At 41.4% G+C, this 18449-nt stretch overlaps 1 protein-coding gene across 1 annotated transcript in view; it reads right to left on the minus strand.

The window, feature by feature from the left end:
• Positions 1-18449, minus strand: part of rims3 (regulating synaptic membrane exocytosis 3) — a 41402-nt gene that overhangs the window by 13543 nt on the left and 9410 nt on the right. The window contains exon 2 of the mRNA XM_053863675.1: positions 15384-15708. Within this exon, the coding sequence (XP_053719650.1) occupies positions 15384-15648 (265 nt within the window). The 5' untranslated portion in view covers positions 15649-15708. The remainder of the gene's footprint in view (positions 1-15383; positions 15709-18449) is intronic.

The raw sequence follows: 18449 nt of genomic DNA on the forward strand, positions 1-18449 counted from the left end.
TACTGTTCTTGTTGTTGAAGACTTTTCAGTAAACGTCAGTTTATTTCAGGCATCTAGCTGTGACTGTCCGAATTTTGGTGATGGAGTGATGCAGTTTGACACCCCAGCCATAGAATGAGTCTGGGGCAGATTCTAAAAATAAAAATAAAAATAAATGTCATTGTACAACAAAGGCATAAAATTAAATAATTTAAAATAGTATTCTAATAACAATAATGAGTTATTGCATAGAAAAAAGCCAATTATGGCAAAAAGAGGAGCACATTCATTAAAAATGCAAAACATATTTGAAGACCCACAAAAACGGTGACTTCGTAATCACGTTGGTAAACTGTGTGCATGAGACAGGGAGGATGTTTAATAAACCAGATGTGTAAAAGCAATTATTTTGACTGCGCCAAAGAGCCCTCAAGACAGAAGATGAAAGAAATGCGCTCTTTGCTTTTTCTTAATTGTTTTAGTTGCTATAGCGATGCTGTTGACAAAGCGCAGGTGACGTATGGACCAGCTGGATTCACACGCAGTTAAGCAGCTTATCACAGTGTATTCACCAGCTACCTGCCATAACAAGGGTGTTTGCCAACAATTAACAAAGTCCAATCTGCTAAACAACAAATGCAAACTTGTCGATTTTGAGATAAGACACATTATACGCACAGTAAGGATGTGAACATGTGACTATAGTATCACAGTGAGAAAACTACGAGTGATAAAATATAGTAGAATATTAGAAAACTGAACAGCCATTGGTGTCAGTGGGCTTTTTCAAATACATGTAAACACATCCGCGACTGTAGGGGGAGCTGTCGAGCGCTCCTCTCAGACAAGCTGCTTCATCACTCAAGCATCAACTTGTGCAAATTTTAATGAAGCGCACCACAGACAGCTCGCAGCTCATTTCACTTCACAGCCGCACTCAGGAGGCCCCTCCCCTCTCACCAAAACAAACCCTCTCCCCACGGTGCGAAACAGTGATCTCTTCCTTCCCATTTAATCCCCTCCTCCTCGTCTGCGCTATCCACCCATCCGTTACCATGGCGATGCCGTCTGCATTGCACCAAGAGCCCTGGCCGGCATGTTTGCTCCTCAGCCCTCTTTCTGTTTACGCGCACATCCATCATGTCACTTTAAAGACTCTGGCGCTCTTCATCGCCGCTTTTGTTCTGAAATAACTTCTCAAATGAGATGAAACTCACTAGGTGTCACACACTGAGGTGACGTCACACACACACACACACGAGCGGAGGAGTGAGTTATAGCGTCTCATCCCCAGGAGACGTCAGTGCATGGACCTCCGAACTTCTGCACTGCATTGTTTAACACAAGTTTCACTGCCGCCACTCATGCAATACACATTGCAGGCATCTGGCGGGAAAATGAAGTGGAGGAGATGATGAATATTAATGACTTCAGTTGAGCGAATTAAAAGTGAGGAGGGAATTAAAAAGGCAGGGATTAGCAAAAATGCCAGCCATGCAGAAAGGAACCACACACACGCAGCCAGCGAGGGAGCGAGCGTGGATCATTAAAGCCACTCTGACATTTGGTGGGCGCACTGATGAAGCCCACTCATTACATTCTGTAATATAAAATGCTGTTTTTAGACTCCCCGTGCCTATTGGACGCATCGATGACGCCAACAATCTCACACACATGGCAACGGTAACCAAGCACGGATGTCGGAGATGAAAGATCTGTCGGGGTATAGTGTTGGGCTCCTGCTAAATTTAGGATTCCTAAAGAGACCAAGTTTCAAGGTGAAGAAACAGGATTATATATAGTGACTGGTATGATTCACCGTCCTGTTTGTGAATCCTGCAGTTATGCAATGACAGAAAAGAGTGAGCGGCCTGGAAACACCCGAGACAGAAAATAAAAATAAAAATAAAAATAAAAATAAAAATAAAAATAAAAATAAAAATAAAAATAAAAATAAAAATAAAAATAAAAATAAAAATAAAAATAAAAATTCAAATTCATCAAACACAAGGCTTCATTCTTTTGTGACAAACAAAAAAGGTTTGGTTATTACAATGTGCTTTTCTATAATTACAGTTTGTATTACTTTAATTTTTCAGCCTTCACGACATGCCTTCAACTGCATCAGATTTTGATGTTCACTAACAAAATCTTTGGCACCTCTTTTCTTAGCCGGCAGAAGCAATAAATATCTCAGCATTGAAGCACACTCTCAAGTTCTCACTCACGTTTGCAGATTAAACCCCAGATAAAAGTGTCACTGGCTCTGTATGGCACATAAAGAGCCTATTCAACAATATTTAAAAATATCAGTAACTTGTAAAAGACAAGATCTCACAAGCATTGTAGCCCAGGTTGTACCACCAGCATTACCTAACTAATATGATGGTATAAAGGTCCATTTATGCGCAGCGTTAGATAGGGATCCAGATACGAACGGATCCTGTAGTTCGTGCTCTGCATGCATTTCATTCTGCACGTTTTCACAAAGCTTACGGCTACAGGCCAAACGGAGCAGTACCACCAAGAACCATGGGGGCAGTGTTGCTGTTACTACCTGATGAGTAGCTCTAATGAGACACAAAGAAATTCTCCATCCTCCAGTCGCGATGTATTCAATGGCCTCACAGACCACCACCTCCGACAACGCTGCCTGTTTTCCTCTTTTGCGCAAGAGGTACGTTATCAATACTTCTTCCATAGCTGCCATGTTGGTTTTGGAGTTTGTTGTCATACTGTAAACCTTTGACTGTGGGCTGCGCCCTCTGGTGGATATAATTGAGAACAGCGATACCAACGTGAAGAGCGAATGGTAACGGAAACACGGTTTGAAAAGGAAGGTACGTTTTCATCTCTATAGGGACCATAAATGGGCCTGAAGACGGTTGCATTCTTTTGCCCACACTACAGTCAAATACCCAGCGCATCAATGTACCATTAAAGCTAACAGCTAGTATGGAACAAGTGGATGATACACATACAACTTTGGAATAAGAGTTTTTCTCTTTCTTTTTCACACAATATATGATAACATCACCCCTGTATCAGGATGTCAATCAAATCGCTCCATTCCTGCCAATGCAGACCCCTAATTCTGACCAGTGTCAACATAAAGAAAAACACATACATAAGAAAAATACAATAGCTAGTATGCTCATATTCTTGCACTATCATGAACCTAAACCTAATAAAGATGCACAGGAAAGGAATATGCACTTTTTAAAATATAAAAAAAAAATAAGACACGTGAGTGTCACAAGCGCAACATTTTTATTTTTTTAAACAAACATAACTAACAGCTGCCAGGAACAGTTCATGAGAAGCTTGTCTTGAGGCTCCTCAAATGATGATTCGATTAGAAGTTGAAAGGACTCTGCGGGGCTGTGGTGGTGTGGACGCTCTCTGTGTGACCCACAGCAGCCACTCATAAAGGGACAGCAGGGAGGGAGCGGTCAGGGAGGAGCGATTAGCCTCTTGTTAAGCATCGGAAATTGTTGTTCGAAAATCCTTCATGTATGGCAGGATGTCTGTCGCAGGCTTCATCCTCCCGACCAGTCGCGTCTTATGACAATGAATAGCAATGAGTAATTTAATTTAGAAGTAATTTCCTCTTGACTGCGCCACTCTGTTGATGAAGGGTGCAAGATGGCCGAATGGTGTCGAGGAAAAAAAATAAATAAATATTTAAAAATATGTATTTTTAATTGTTGTAATTGTCGTGTTTAGAACATCAAACCTTCAATACTGAAAGTTATTGAAGAAAGAAAGCTACAAACTGAATATAATAAAATACAGAAGTCCGCTTTGCAGCTTAAGCAACATCTTTTGTTGAGTGTTTCCTGCAGTGCTGCAGCGGTCATGAAACAGACTTCTAAATCAGCTTAAGAGGAAAAAAAAAAAAAAGCCCACATAGGCTGAGTGGAAAACGTATGTGTGTGAGTTGGTTGAATGCAGTAAAAATATCTTCCTCTTCACTTTTTCTGGCTCCCAGCAGGCAGCAGCTCAGCTACAGTGAGTAAGTGTGTGTTTACAGCCCTCTGCGATGGACGTGGTGGTTTATTGAAGTCACAGCTTAGGTCTTGAACTCGGAGGAATATACGCTCCCTGTAATTAATCACCTCTGACACATTTTACTGCAGTGACTGGCACAACGTAATACTTCTGATGAAGAGCTGTGAGCTGTCTTCCTCTTTTTTTAACAGGGCTGTACAGCCAGACGGATGAATATTCTGTTGCACTTCCTTTACATCTTGAAGAGTAGTTTACACTCAATATCACAGTGTCATTGTACGACACGGATTTCATCAATATATTTCTAGCATTTTATCACCACATGACTCGTGGTGTAAAAACGACTGACACTATGTATTGAAATTAGATTACAAAATTTAGCACCATTTTGAGTTTTTATCCGATTATGATCAGAATTATCAAGGAAATATGTTCAAATTATCTTATAAATTATAGGACATCCTCAAGTCCTTTTACTAAGTCTTTTAATGTAATATTTTGTGTTACTAAATTTACAATATAATATCATATTAAAATATTATAATATAATAACATTATATTATGTATAATATTATATATAATACAATATTACGATCATAAAGTACTGTTCTGCAGGGTTCATTTTTCCAAAGTGCTGCCCAAAATCCTAAAGCTGGCTTTATGTGTGGTTGTTTTTTCAACCTCACCATGTTGCCAACCGGCGATGGACTCATGAGGTATCACGAAAGTGTCCTCAGAAGTCAGAAGGTAGGGCTCATGGTTTCAAAATTATACAAGGTTTCATCCAAACAACTGTTCAAAGCCAAAGATTGTAGAACACAGAGTGCCATCTAGTCATCTCTAATAAGTAAGTACAGTGTTTCATGAAACGTCATCAGGACTCTACCACTGCACAGCATGGAATCTCTCATTCAAATATGGGCCAATAATACTGAGCAATGTGGCACCCAAATAGAGTAATAACAGCAGTATTATTTCTGGGAGGAGTAGTAGCTGTTAGGACGAGACCCAAGATAGGCTTTTTTCCCTCGTTTTATTACCATTTTTTTTTTTTTCAGTTCAACAAAATGGTTTATTTTATACTTTACAAAAGACAGTTATGGAAAGCACAACTATATTCATAATAAATAATAACAAGATTCATTATTTAAAATTCCAGTCTGTGAATAAAATAGATGAGTAAATGAATGATGAATGAAAATAATGAATGATGCTGTTTGGCCACCAAATTTAAATCTAGATGTTGTATTCATTCATATTTGTATGCTCTTCTTTAATAGATTAAGTGCCACCAAGCAAATTCCTATGTTTGGCAGTTGTACACTGTAAATGCATAGGGTTTTTTTGTACGTATTTGGTCCTTCATTTCACTTTCTTTTGTTGGGCTCTAAAGTAGGGCATCCACACAGATGCAAGTCCTCCCAAACACACATCTGTTCATGTACTATAACGGTTCAGACACAAAAGCATTGCTGAAACTTGATAGACATTCTCAGTGACAATGAGCACAAAAGAGATGATGATAAGGCAGGGAGCGTTTCACAGCGAGCTGGTGGGAAGATAAAGACAACGAGGAGGAATTACACACAGAGAAGAGGAGAAGTGGCAATGGTTTTAGCTCAGGCTCTGCTTCAGTTCGGAGTGTGTGAACTGTTTTGAATATAAAACCTTACATGTGATGAACCTGGAACAGCTGGATGACTCAGGACTGGTCAGTTACGTCTGCGTCACGAAGCCACTGCCTCAATAGTCCTGGCTCCTTTCACCTTTCATCTTTTACATACTTTCCCCTCCTGATATTATCCACTTCCTGATCTGCAAATTCTTTCGTATTAAAATGTTTCTTATTAGACGTAACACATTGTGTGAATATCTGCTTTCACTGCGGGGGAAATTAAAGCTCTAAGGACGAAGCTCATCTCATTGCCCTTTATTTCAAACACCCAATTAAATGAAGACGTTGGGAGGCGTTTGAAGGACCGGCGGACATCCCTGATCAGATTTAATATTCACTCTTCATTTATTCACAAGATCCTTTTGAAAAATGGCCCTGTAAAGCATGAGATGACTGTAAGCCTTCCAACGTATTACTGCCAAAAATACTTAAGTCTTTCCGAAGAGTGACTCAGAAGCGGAGCAAGAAGTAGGGCAGGAGTGAGTCACCATGAAAACAGCCAGACTATTACACCACTTTTATTTCCTACAGAAATACACAGTAGTAAAGTCATAATGGTGGGTTTCCACTGAGGTCTGACACAGAAACAGCTTGTTCAGTGTCCGGAACGATCTCTGCTCTGCATCGCATCAGCATGTACCATATCTGAGCGTGGGGGAGACCATTTCTGAGCGTCTTCTAATGCAGCCGCCAGTGCTTGATCAAAGAGGAGATTTAATATAACATTGTGTTGTCACGCACAGAAACTCTGAGGCTTCACTGATAACAAGATGCTGCTGCGCGATTTCAGAGAACGGCTCAGGCTGGTCTTGACGAGTGTGTGATGTGTTTGACATGATGCTTTTATTTCACATTTCTTTCACAGCTGCCAAGCCCCCCCCCCCCGAACTTGACTTCTTTAGAATACATTTAGGGGGTTACAGGTATCTGACTGTGACTGACGACTAGTGGATTAAGATGTTTACTGAGAAATAACCTTGAGAAATAACCTACTTATCATCGCCAAGAACTAGGAATGTCCCAATTCAAAATGCTCTACTTCCGACCCGATTTTTTTCAGTGAAGAGTCATTTTTCGATGAGTTAAATAATGATTGGAGCGTCTGCAACTGCGAGGTTCTGGAGCGGAAACGATACCAGAGGACCACAACAACAACAAATGGTGGATAATACTAGCGTCTCCATTTAAACAGATGGTCAAGCTCCATCGCTGACAAAGGCTTTGAGGCGGCCTTGCTAAACCATCCAGAGTAACTTCCCGCTGTGCAATTTTCCCGAAACATACCTCCCTCTTTCACATCGTTTCAATACCTTTGATCACGTGAGAGATCATTTTTCCGAAGGCATGGCGGCTCTGCTTAAAGCCGTGGCTGTGCACAACGATCGTTTACATGTAGGGCAAATCCTGAACCTGAGAATCGGATTGGGACATAGCTACTGAGAACATCTGTAATTGCGCCATCACATTGCTTCGATTGATTAGTAATTCTACATTAGCGTTGGTATGTTAAAAACGACCACATTTATGTTTTTTAAAAGAATTTCCTGCTTATTTTTCATGTCTAAATTTCATTTCAATTTAAAATTGTGTGAACATTCTTGTGTATTTTCGTCCACAGGTCATGGGTTTAAACAGCAGAAATGGTGCTCTTCACGCAGTTCGCAATGAATGGATTTTACACAGAAACATAGTCAAATCCCAGGACAAAAGAGTATGACGGATTTCACGCTTCATGTATGGAGTGTCATCCAGAAATACAGAGGTCAAAATAATTGAACCTATGTGAACATCAGAGCAAGTGAAGAGCACCATTTCTACGGTCTAAACCAAGTCTGGACGCGAGTGGCCCAGCTGATCGGAAATGCGTGCATGTAGCATGCATTCATGGAGTTTGTAGTCAACTGAACGATCAAAGCATATAAATATTACTTGGACCATCCAAATAACTCCAGAATATTAAGCAAGAGAAGCAACAAACACAGAACTGGATTAAACCAGGAAAGCACCATATTATATTATCATTTGTCCCGAGGTTACACAATTCAAGCAGTAAAATGGACGTAGGATTGCAAAGGTATTTTAAAGGGTTTATTTTTAGCATGAGCTAAATTAAGATGGGAGACATGAGTCTTTACTTCACAACCAAAGTTATGATATTTCGTGTTGTAAATAAACTCATGAAACATTCTTGTTCACTCTTTATACACATCTCTGTCTGTTTCTTCTCAGCTTTATCTAATAGCAATAAACATGTGGAGGAAAGTCTTGTGTATATTTGAGGGGAGGCAAGATGGAGATAGGTGAGGAGAAGTCCAATGAGTGGATCATGCACAAAAACACAATCCCCCTTGTGGAAAACAATTGTGCGTTAAACCACGCCTGGTTGCCTTTAATTCCGCTATCGCGTCGTCCTGACTCTGCTCAGTGCTTCAGCACAGAAAGCCCGGTCCCACAGCACAGACCAGCGTAGAGGGAGACGCTCGGCTGCCTTTCACAGTCATGGATAAACCTGCTCAGGAGATAATCCAACGCTCAGCGGAGGAGTGACTCACCCATTAAAACCTGAGGAAAATCTTTGTGTTTGCATTTTCTTCTCACTGATACTAATAATAGCGGGCAATAAATAGAACACTGACAGAAGCAAAATGCCATATCCCCCAGCATACGCCTGTTACACAACCCAGGATAATGAGGCAATAAATGCAAAAAAACCAAGGAAACTAAGACGTCTTATGAAAGAGAGACACACTCCCCGCACATGTGAATCGAGTTCCAGGACAAAAGAAACAATCATGAACATCGGGTCGCGAGATATCAGTAACATGTCGTCCATTAAACACCATTTATGAGAAACAATGTGAAGATCCACTCAGGAGCTCATGTCCTTGACTGACTCTTGTCAATTGATAATAAAGTACTGCAATATTTAGGGCAATACTGTAGTTGTTTGGATTATAACTTGGAAATACTTTGAGCAGAGCTTTTGATCCCAACATACACTTCCAGTTCACGCCGCAGGGCAAACTGCAGTATAGTGATGCTCTTAGTGTTACATAAGTGGGACTGAAATCACTGAAACTGGATCCAGTTGTCAAATGTACTTATGGAAACACTATTTGAAATAGTGTCTGTTGCTTATAATGGGATTAAAGACACAGCAAAAAGACAACCCATCCTCCCTCACATGGCGTAATGTATTGACGATGGGAAAGTGGACTTTTGCGTCATTTACTGATGCAGAAGGAAGCTTTCAGCGTTGCGTCTTGACGCATTAGGCTTTCAATGGAAGCACTTGTTCTAACTTCTGCGGCATATCCTGACATTAAAAAAAGAGAGGTTGGAATAAGGTAAGCCTTGGGATGGTGGTCCTTCCGTTCTACATTTAACGTGTCATTTGGTATTTAAAGCCCCTAAAGCAGCCGCTAGAATAGTCAGTAAGGAATGAAACATCACATGTTTTTTTCAAAGCCAAACACAACCAAAATTTGCTTGGAAATTGTTGTATTTTCCGGCAGCTAAATGACCAGAATAGACTTACTTTACAACCTTTAATCAGTAAAACTTAGAAAATAATAGATGGATGACACCACAGAACCGTTTTTTTGGAAGTGAGAGAAGAAAACAATTGGGGTGACGGTAAGAGAGGACGTCATTGCGATCCTCCAGCGTCTATCCACTCACCTGCTAGCTTAACAACCCTACAGACTAATTCCTGTGAGAGAGCCTCACAGACAGATTTCAAGAATAGCAAACCCATTTTGCTCTCATTATTCGATAATTTGGGCAGATAGGTGTCTCACTGAGGCACACAAACCTTGTGAGCTGGACTCCAACCCACCCTGCAGACGTCTGACACTTGAACAGCTCTTTAATGAAATCGCCTCCTTACTACGCAATAAAGAGGAGACATAAAACGAATTACAAGAACGGGCCGCTACACTTTATGTTCACAACCACATTTGTTCTAACAATTGAGGGTTTAGTTAAGGCTGAAGGAGGAATAATGCAGTGGAGAGCAATCGGTCAACCTCAAGGGCCCTCCAGAGCGGAGGACGCGTGGAAATGGAAATTCAATTGGCATGGAAATAAATACATGAGAATAAAATATATGAGTCAAATTTTTTTCAACACAGCAGATAACAGCAGAAAATTTAGGAAATATGATTACAAGAAAACGCAATGTAAATATATCTGTCATACCATATACCTTCTATAATATGTAAATTATTAAAGTCCTTCTGTCTAAAAAAATAAGAATAATAAATAAATTCACAAATGATATATTTCATTCAAAAATTCCAACTGAAATGGTTCAAGCCGTCTTGTTATAATGATCCCTCATTCACTATTCCAAAGAGGAAAGGGACCTCTCCTGACCCGACCCTTCAAATAATCGATGCACGTGTCACTCGGAACACGGAACACGGACAGAGACCTGATTAAGAAGCCAACAAACCGCAGCTGATGGAGACCGACTGCATGTTGCTCTTGTTTGAGCCAAACGGATGAGAACCGCCTGCACATCTAATTATATGTTCCTCCACCTGTTTTCAAGCCTCGGGCTGATGCCAGCGAGCCGGTCGGGAACACGACCGATTAGGGGGGACCTTCACTGGGTCATTCAGTAAACACACTTGTTTGTCTCCAGTTTTCAAGTGCGATGACATAACGCTGATGTTAGAGTTTACATAAAGAAACCAAGGCTTGAAATATATGGTGTCATGCATCACTTCGAGAGACCGTACCGCGTGTTGGCAATATTCACAAGTACATAATACTCAATAAAGTATTATATAAATTTTTAATATATATTGTATTAAAAATATGTAGCATCCTCTTCTTAAAAAAAGATATCACAGCTGATATTTAGAACCAATGAGCTCCAAAAAAGGTGAATAACTATACAGGGATTTATTTCGAGCTTAAGATTTTTTATTTTCCAAAGTCAAGGAAATTTGACCAAGATTGACCATATATGGCTGATTTCAGTTTTGTTGCACTGCAGGAGTTAACTATACATTCACTTGACACATTCAAGATGCATACTGCATTTGTTTTTACATTTTTGTTACGAGCGTTAATGAAGTTTTATATTGTTGATATCATTAGCGCCTCCCTTGACAACTGCTGCACCTTTCTTGACTTCACAGTTGGGGTTATAAGCCAAAAATATGATTCATATATGATTATATATGAAATAAGCATTTTTTTTAAACAGATAAAATCATCATTTTGATTTTAACATCAGTTAGCATGTTCTGCTCAGTGCAACCAAACCATTTAGGGACTTTAAAAAGTCTGAAAAGAAGAAAAGAACATACTCTTTTTCCAAAGAACACGAGCAAGAGGCGTAAACATAACAACAGTGTGGTAAACAACCACTTCCTATAAACATGTAACTTTATGATCATATCGGTGATAACTCGTTGCTTTTTGTCATATTAACAGGATTTAAATGCACAAAAACACTCAATAGCACACTATAAACATTCAAATAAAAATGGGACAATTTAGAACAAAAAAAAAATTGGACTTATTTGTGTGACTCAAGAGGCACCTGCCAAACGAACAGCAAATATTCAACCTGAGGAAATGCATCTGCTTTCCAAGGCTGAATGGATTCAGAGGTACTGTTCTGGGCGCAGTGTGCTCCTATGGCAGAGCATCTAAATTTAGACACTCCCGACAACATCCTTCTCCATTCTTCATGTTCTTTTTTTTTTTGTTCGCCTGAGCCACACTTTTCCTCATCAATGGGCTTCGCATCACTACATACAGACAAAGCGTCCCTGTGGTGTCAATATCTCTGTCACTTTCTGCGTCAGATGAGCTGCGGGCGTGAGGACCAGAGGAAACAAGCTGACGATGAGACAGGATTCAGGTGACTGCACGAGTGCTGGTGTGAGCTCCTCAATATGGGTGAGACATATGGTGACTATGTCAGAGCTGGCACAGGAAACGCGCTTGGACAGTCATATCTAGCTCACTCGCACCTAACATGAACATCTCAGTCTCCTGAAAGATAAAGAGATTGCTCAGTGCTGTAAGGGCTTTCTGGTCATTTGTATCAAAGAAAGATGTGTGAGGCACTAGTACATGTGACTAACTGTGGCGCTACAACATGGTCATCAAACCTCAAGTGAACCAATCACAGCCTCAACAGAGACCAAAACTGATGCCAAGAAACGGAATAAAAGAGAAGCAGATCCTTGCATTTGGTGGTATTCACAACACACCGACAGCACCTCTGAAGCATTTAATGGACCCAGACATGGTGGTGAGTTTTTTGCTTTTAAAATAGTTGACAAAAGGCTACAGTTCTGCTTCTCTTCTCTGCTTTTCACTTCACACTGACTTCAGACCCACCACCTGCAGATTGACCAACATTCTCAATGCAACTTGAGAGACGGGGTAGTAGAGAACTGAGCAGGATACTAGTAACTTAAAGTGCAGCCAAGTAGTACTTGGTGTGAATTAGGGTTCCACCGACGAATCGACTATAATCTACTTTTATTAGTCGACTAGTCATGATGTCATCGTTCTATTGGAACCATTGAGGAGAGGAGAAATGGCTGCGTGTTCCACGAAGGACACATCAAAGGACACATCAAAGGACACACACCTTTCACAACAGATTTTAAGCAATTAAAATTGAAATCTGAAGTCTTATATTCGACTGTCATATTCTATATTCTACAACACAATCAGCAATATTGTGACTTCATCAACTCGGACATAACCCATAACCCTGCCTCTAACCCCGCCACCTCCCAACACACCATGTCAACGACTGACAACTAACAACTTGCTTTATAAAAAAACAAAGCTGTAAACATCTGTTTGTTCAAAAATAACTTGACAAACAACGAATATAGAAGCATTTGAGTCAAATAACAAACATTAACAGACATTAAGTCAGTAACTGTTGCCACTGTAACACTGAGATGCAGGAGTCTGTGCTGTACGTAACATGGACATGTACCAAGCAATATGAAACATTAAATGCAGGCTCATTTATAGCAGCTCTCTTACACATTGGAATTTGTTTGGGGTTAAACTAGGGCTTGTTGCCAAAAACCTGATCCATATCTTTGCTTCTAATTAATATGTTTCATTCGGATGCAGTACTTAGTCAATTACACTCTGCAAGCTTAATTTTCAAATGAAGTCGCTTAATGGAAGCTTTTTCCTTGGAACTAGGCCCAAGTCGAGTTCATAACTGTCTCGCGGCTGACACAAATGTCTTTCATATCCGACCACTTTTTAATTGTGCACCGACAAACTGCCACTTTAAATGAAATTTGAGCTGTCGCTGTTTTATTAGTGATACAGTCTGAGGAAAGTAATGAGCCACTTTAATCAGAGACTTAACAACTCTGAGAGCTACACTTGATAACGCTCCGTGTCCTGTGGAGACGAAGAACAAGAGATCTCTCAAGAAACCCTTCCATTTTTATAATTAGACTCACACTGCCGGAGCACACCGCCGGCAGCAGAGCAGAAACTAACAAGCAATCAAAGACACACTGTTCCGAAAGGTTACAGTTCAGTGTACTGGAAGAGGAAGCCGATGTGTCGAAGGGATGTGAGAAGATGAACAACTACTTTGTTATCGGAGGACGCGGCTGCGATGTAGTGCCCACCCTGCTTCTCCTGGCTCTGCACCAGGCCTCGCTGCTTCCCTCATCTCACACAGAGTGAGTGGGCTTGTGCGCGCTCCTCCTGCCACAATGCTACACTGTAATTCTAGCCCACGGACAGAGGCCTCCAATGCCGCACCGTCTTCGACTAGTGCCTCTCAGTGAAGCTCCATTTCACTGATACCACCGTTGGGAGATTAGAGGGATTTATTTCATCTGGTCTGTAGATGCAGGTCTAGAACGGAGGGTTGTCTCTTCAGTGTCTGGCGATGGACTTTTATTGCAGAGATCCAAATTAATTAGGGAAAAGAGGAGGAGGAGGAATAAAGCGGCATGAAATATTAACAGTGGAAGAAATGTGCTTTGATCAGATGATAGAACAAATAAATGTGACTATGCTTCCGTCCCATTCAGAACTTATTATGCTGCCAATTTGGCAAAATGGTGCAGTAGTTCTTAACTAATGTAGTGCACTGAAACTATGGAATAAATGACTCTCAACCAATACGTGGGACCGGATTGTGTGGGTTTATTCATATTGTCAGAGATCAGCACATATGATCGGTAATAATCAATTTCACAATGGCATAACAATTTAGTTAAGTTATGGTTAAGGTTGTCTAATTCACCATAAGTTTAGTACAAGACTCTTGTTTAGTATTATGTGTTGTTTATATGAGTAAAATGTTTGTTTAAATACTTTAAAAATAACTACAAATATGTGATTTATACTTTAAAACACTAACCCTAATACACTGAAATTTTGATTTTTTTTTTCACTATCAGCAATATCCAGGTGTTTTGAGAGGGTGAGGTAGGATTTGGTGTACTTCTCATGAATAATGGATGAATGAATAATTCAATTTTTTGTTTAGATTTTTTTTAGTGGGGTTCAAAAAATCCTAGCAGAAACCCTGAAGTGTACAGCAGTCGTTCTCCGAACCATAACTCCGCCCAGGCCCTGCACCCTTGTCCACTGAGGACAGACCCCATACTCCTCTTCTTCTTTTTGGCTTCTCCCTTCATGGGTGGCCACGGTGGATCATCTTCCTCCATCTCACCCTGTTCTCTGCTCCCTCTTCTCTCAAACCTACAAACCTCGTGTCCTCCTTCACCACCTCCATAAATCTCCTCTTTGGACTTCCTCTCCACCTTCTGCCTGGCAGGTCCAACCTCAACATCTTCCTACCAATGTACTAGCTATCTCTCCTCTCTACATGTCCAAACCATCTCCATCTAGCCTCTCTGTCTCCTAAACACCTGACATGTGCTGTCCCTCTGATATACTGCTTCCTGATCCTATCCATTCTGCTCACTCCCAGAGAGAAGCTCAGCACCTTCATCTGCTGCCTCCAGCTCTGCCTCCAGTCTTTTCCTCAGTGCCAATGTTTCTAAGCCATACAACATTGATGGACAGACCCCATCAATGAGGAAAAATCCTCGGGAGAACTCTTCTCTGCATCCCGCACCACAACACAACACTGGCTTTGTTCCACTCCCTCTCAGAGAACGCATCGCTGCAGCTGCTAGCAGATTCTTCCCACCATGCCAGAGGCTTCAGGCCCAACAGCAAAACACTTAATAATAAAAACCTCTCTCCGGTATCACCATTTATCAGCTCCTCTATTTATCAAATTCAAGTTAATGTGTCAGCAGCCCTGCAGTAATAACAGCCCCCTTGGTTAATGGGCCTTAAAGCTGTCACATAAGAACCACTGATTCAAGCCTTGATCACTGCTGCTGTGAGACGCAGCCACTGAGGCCATGTTTGTACTTTTTCAAAGCATATTATGACACTTCTGGCTGATTAGTCTTTAAAACAGCCGTTATTATTTTATGAATAAAGTGCACATGATCTGCCTCATGAAACCCCCAGTAACGTATTAAGTGTTCAGTGGTGAACAAGAATTATCATAATACCCAGCTTGCTAGATGCAAGACATTGATCTGGGGTCAACATCACTGAGGGCTACAAAGCTTTAAGATGATTATTGAGTGTTTCAACAGAAAACTCGCATCACCAGCTTTTTTTTTTCTTGAAATGAGGAAGAATGATTCAAACACATCTCTCCACTGACCTTGCTGGTTCAGCTGTTGTGTGCTCTTGCTCCACTGTGACAACCCCACAATGGCCACCATTTTCGCACCCAGGCTGGAGCGCCGCTTCTTGTTTCCGGCCAGGGAGCCGGTGTCCGGGCCGCTGCTCCCGGGACTCTTCTCCAGGTTGTACATGGCGCCGGAAATGCTGGAGGAGCGCACCACGTTCCGCGCAGCCGCGCTCAGTCCGCTGAGGCCACTCATCCCACCGGGGCTGGGCACCTCCACAGAGCTGCTGAGCATCATGGTCCTGCTGGGCTGGAGGGCCGATCGGCTGGTGGGGGGAGGCCGGTGTTTGAAGCAGGTCTGCCGAAAGATTACAGCGACATTAAGAGATCGGAATTCTGCAGAATTGGGTTGTGACAAAAATCTGTTCCTGCTTAGCCTCAAAATGTACCCAAAACTGTCACCAAAGGTCTAATAAAAAAGGAGAAATAAAATGCAAGGCCACCTAATCTAATTGATCTGGATATGATTTTGATTTGTGAAGTGCCATGTATTTCGTGATTGTAACTTGTAAACATGTCAATTTCTAATGCAGTAATAACATAATAATGCAGAGAAAAGTATTTCTTGTGAAGAACTGATGAGTAAATTGTGATAGCAGACTAAAGCTGCACACAGACTGCAGGCAGACTTAAGTAGTCTAAAAACCGAAACAAAAGAAGTTGATGCAAAAGTAAACAACACCACAGCAACTTGGCTTCACTGTTATGTTTTGTGATCGCAGAGTATGATGATGAAAATACCGAAAGGATTATGCAACATTATGACAAAAATATTTGGTGCCACATTAATGCAATATTTATCTGACAGTCAGTGTCACCAACTGAGCAAACAAGCTGCTAGGAGCGTGATGTTACTGTGTGTGGTATTTGTCTTCTAAAACCCCTTGGCCTGGGGAGAAATGTCAATGTGTAAATAATCCTCTTCACGATGGTCCATACGAGAATGGATCAGTCATTAGTAGCAGTTTGGGAGAGAATGTTCTATTTACAATGCAGTTGTTGGAGCATATGATCTGCCTTTAACAGGGACGGAGAGATTAGTTTGCAGCTAGTAGAAATATTTTGGCCTCACTGAGCTCCGCTCATCTCCTGGGCTCTGCTCTCAAGCTTTGAAAATCCAGGGTTTCCACTTCATGTAAATGCTTGTGGCGCACAGCCAAGGCTTAAATGAGAGCCACGACTTGATCTCCATTCAAAGATGAAACCTCACGTGCTCAAACGTACCCAAACAAAGTGGAAACATTGAAATAGGCGGACAACAATTAACACGTGATGGAGGTGCATATGACAATGGTGGTTTTCTGCATGTTTAAACGGAAAAAATCCCGAAAGAAGAATCAATATGACTGAATTCCATTGCTTGCAGAACTCAAGTCACACATTATGAAGGTCGGCTGCAGATTGGACAGAGATTCACTTCTCATTGTTAAAAACTCAAGTTTTTGTTGACACCAATTCAGTGAATGAGAAAACTATCATTTCTTGATTCACTTATTGTATCTCGATTGGCAGCGCTCCTTTCCGTATTCCATTGCTCAACCACCATTTAAAAAAAACTTGTGGAAACCCTGAAGTCTCAGGGCAGTTTCACACTGCGCACTCTATCTCGAGACAAAGTGCGTTGGGCTCAAAAGTCCGAGATGTGTCGGATTTTGCGAGTCGTGGAAAACTCTCCACGGGGGTGAGTTTTGGTGCTAGATGCCAGAAACTACGTGTACAGCGCGACTCCACACAAACATGATAAATGCCGGCCAGTAAAGGGTCCGATCACTGTCTGTGCAGACAACATTGTTCAAAAACAACTTTGCACCCACAGGTGAGACAGAACCTGTAGTGTGAAACCGCCCTCAAAATCAAGGTCAAGAAATTTGTAACCAATCGCTGCCCTGCTCGCTGGGGGGGCGTGGATTAGACACGTCTAGGTATACCGACTACGGTGACCTTTCACCAGTAATGGAACAGAAAGTAGCTACTCAAGCATTGGCTACAACAGCTTACACAGCATAGCAGTCGAGTGAAGCCAACAAAGTATCGCACCAGAAACAAGCCAAAATGCGGCAGTGCTTTTCTGAAATGAGAGAATTTCAGGATCAATCTGAAACTGGATTCAGAGCTAGTAGCTCCCTCCCAGACAGGTGAGCAACCAAATAAAAAATACTCCAACATTTGTTCAATTTGTAGCGCGGACATAAAAGACAGCAGTGAACAAGCGGCGCCCAATCTGTTGCTAATGAATAGCCTTCTGCTAACCGTAGCTGCAGCTTCAAGAATGCAGAATTAGCCCCTCGTTCTCCATAGAATTCAAGGAAATATATTGATTTATTGAGAGGGAAGAAATTCTATTCTCCTAACAGATCAGATTTTCTGCACTTTCTAAAACGCAACCTAGAAAGAATACGCAAAGCTAGTCAAGCCACATATGTGGATAGAGTGAGAGTTTCAGGGAAGTAGATTATTCACTGGCAGATTACAGACACCCGGGGCCATAACAAGGACGCAGTCCAACAAAATACTGCACTTTTTTGAAGGGCCACGTTTCGAAGAGCAGCAATGAACATATTGGCTGGTTTTAATAGAGGAGCAGGCGTGGTAGCAAAGGGCACATTTTGGCATTTTGTGATGAAACTGACTCACTGAAGAGAAGGCACAGGGGGGACGTGCTTTATAGAGAGCGACTCCAGTGACATTTTTCATTCTGACAAAAAGGTCCACCGTGAAAAAGGCTGAAGCCAACTTCAACCTGTTTATTTCGATAAACATCGCTTTTATTTTTGTCGTATTTCCTCACCCTGCTCGAGTCTATTTTCTGCTGTTACGCACAAACCAGCCCCCACTATCCAACATCTCTCTGGGGGCCCTGACGAGTGAACACACAGCAGGCAGAGCAAGAGAAAGAGACACGGGATATAAAGACGGCTGAAGGAGAAAATAGACAAACACTACATCTATTTTAAGGGCGACAAAAAGAGTAACAAGCTCCTGACTGAGGAGGCGTCATGACGGAGAGACAGTGGACAGATTCATGGCTGGATTAGAGAC

This window comes from Synchiropus splendidus, chromosome 4, assembly GCF_027744825.2.
Source record: "Synchiropus splendidus isolate RoL2022-P1 chromosome 4, RoL_Sspl_1.0, whole genome shotgun sequence".
Classification (NCBI taxonomy): Eukaryota; Metazoa; Chordata; class Actinopteri; order Syngnathiformes; family Callionymidae; genus Synchiropus; species Synchiropus splendidus.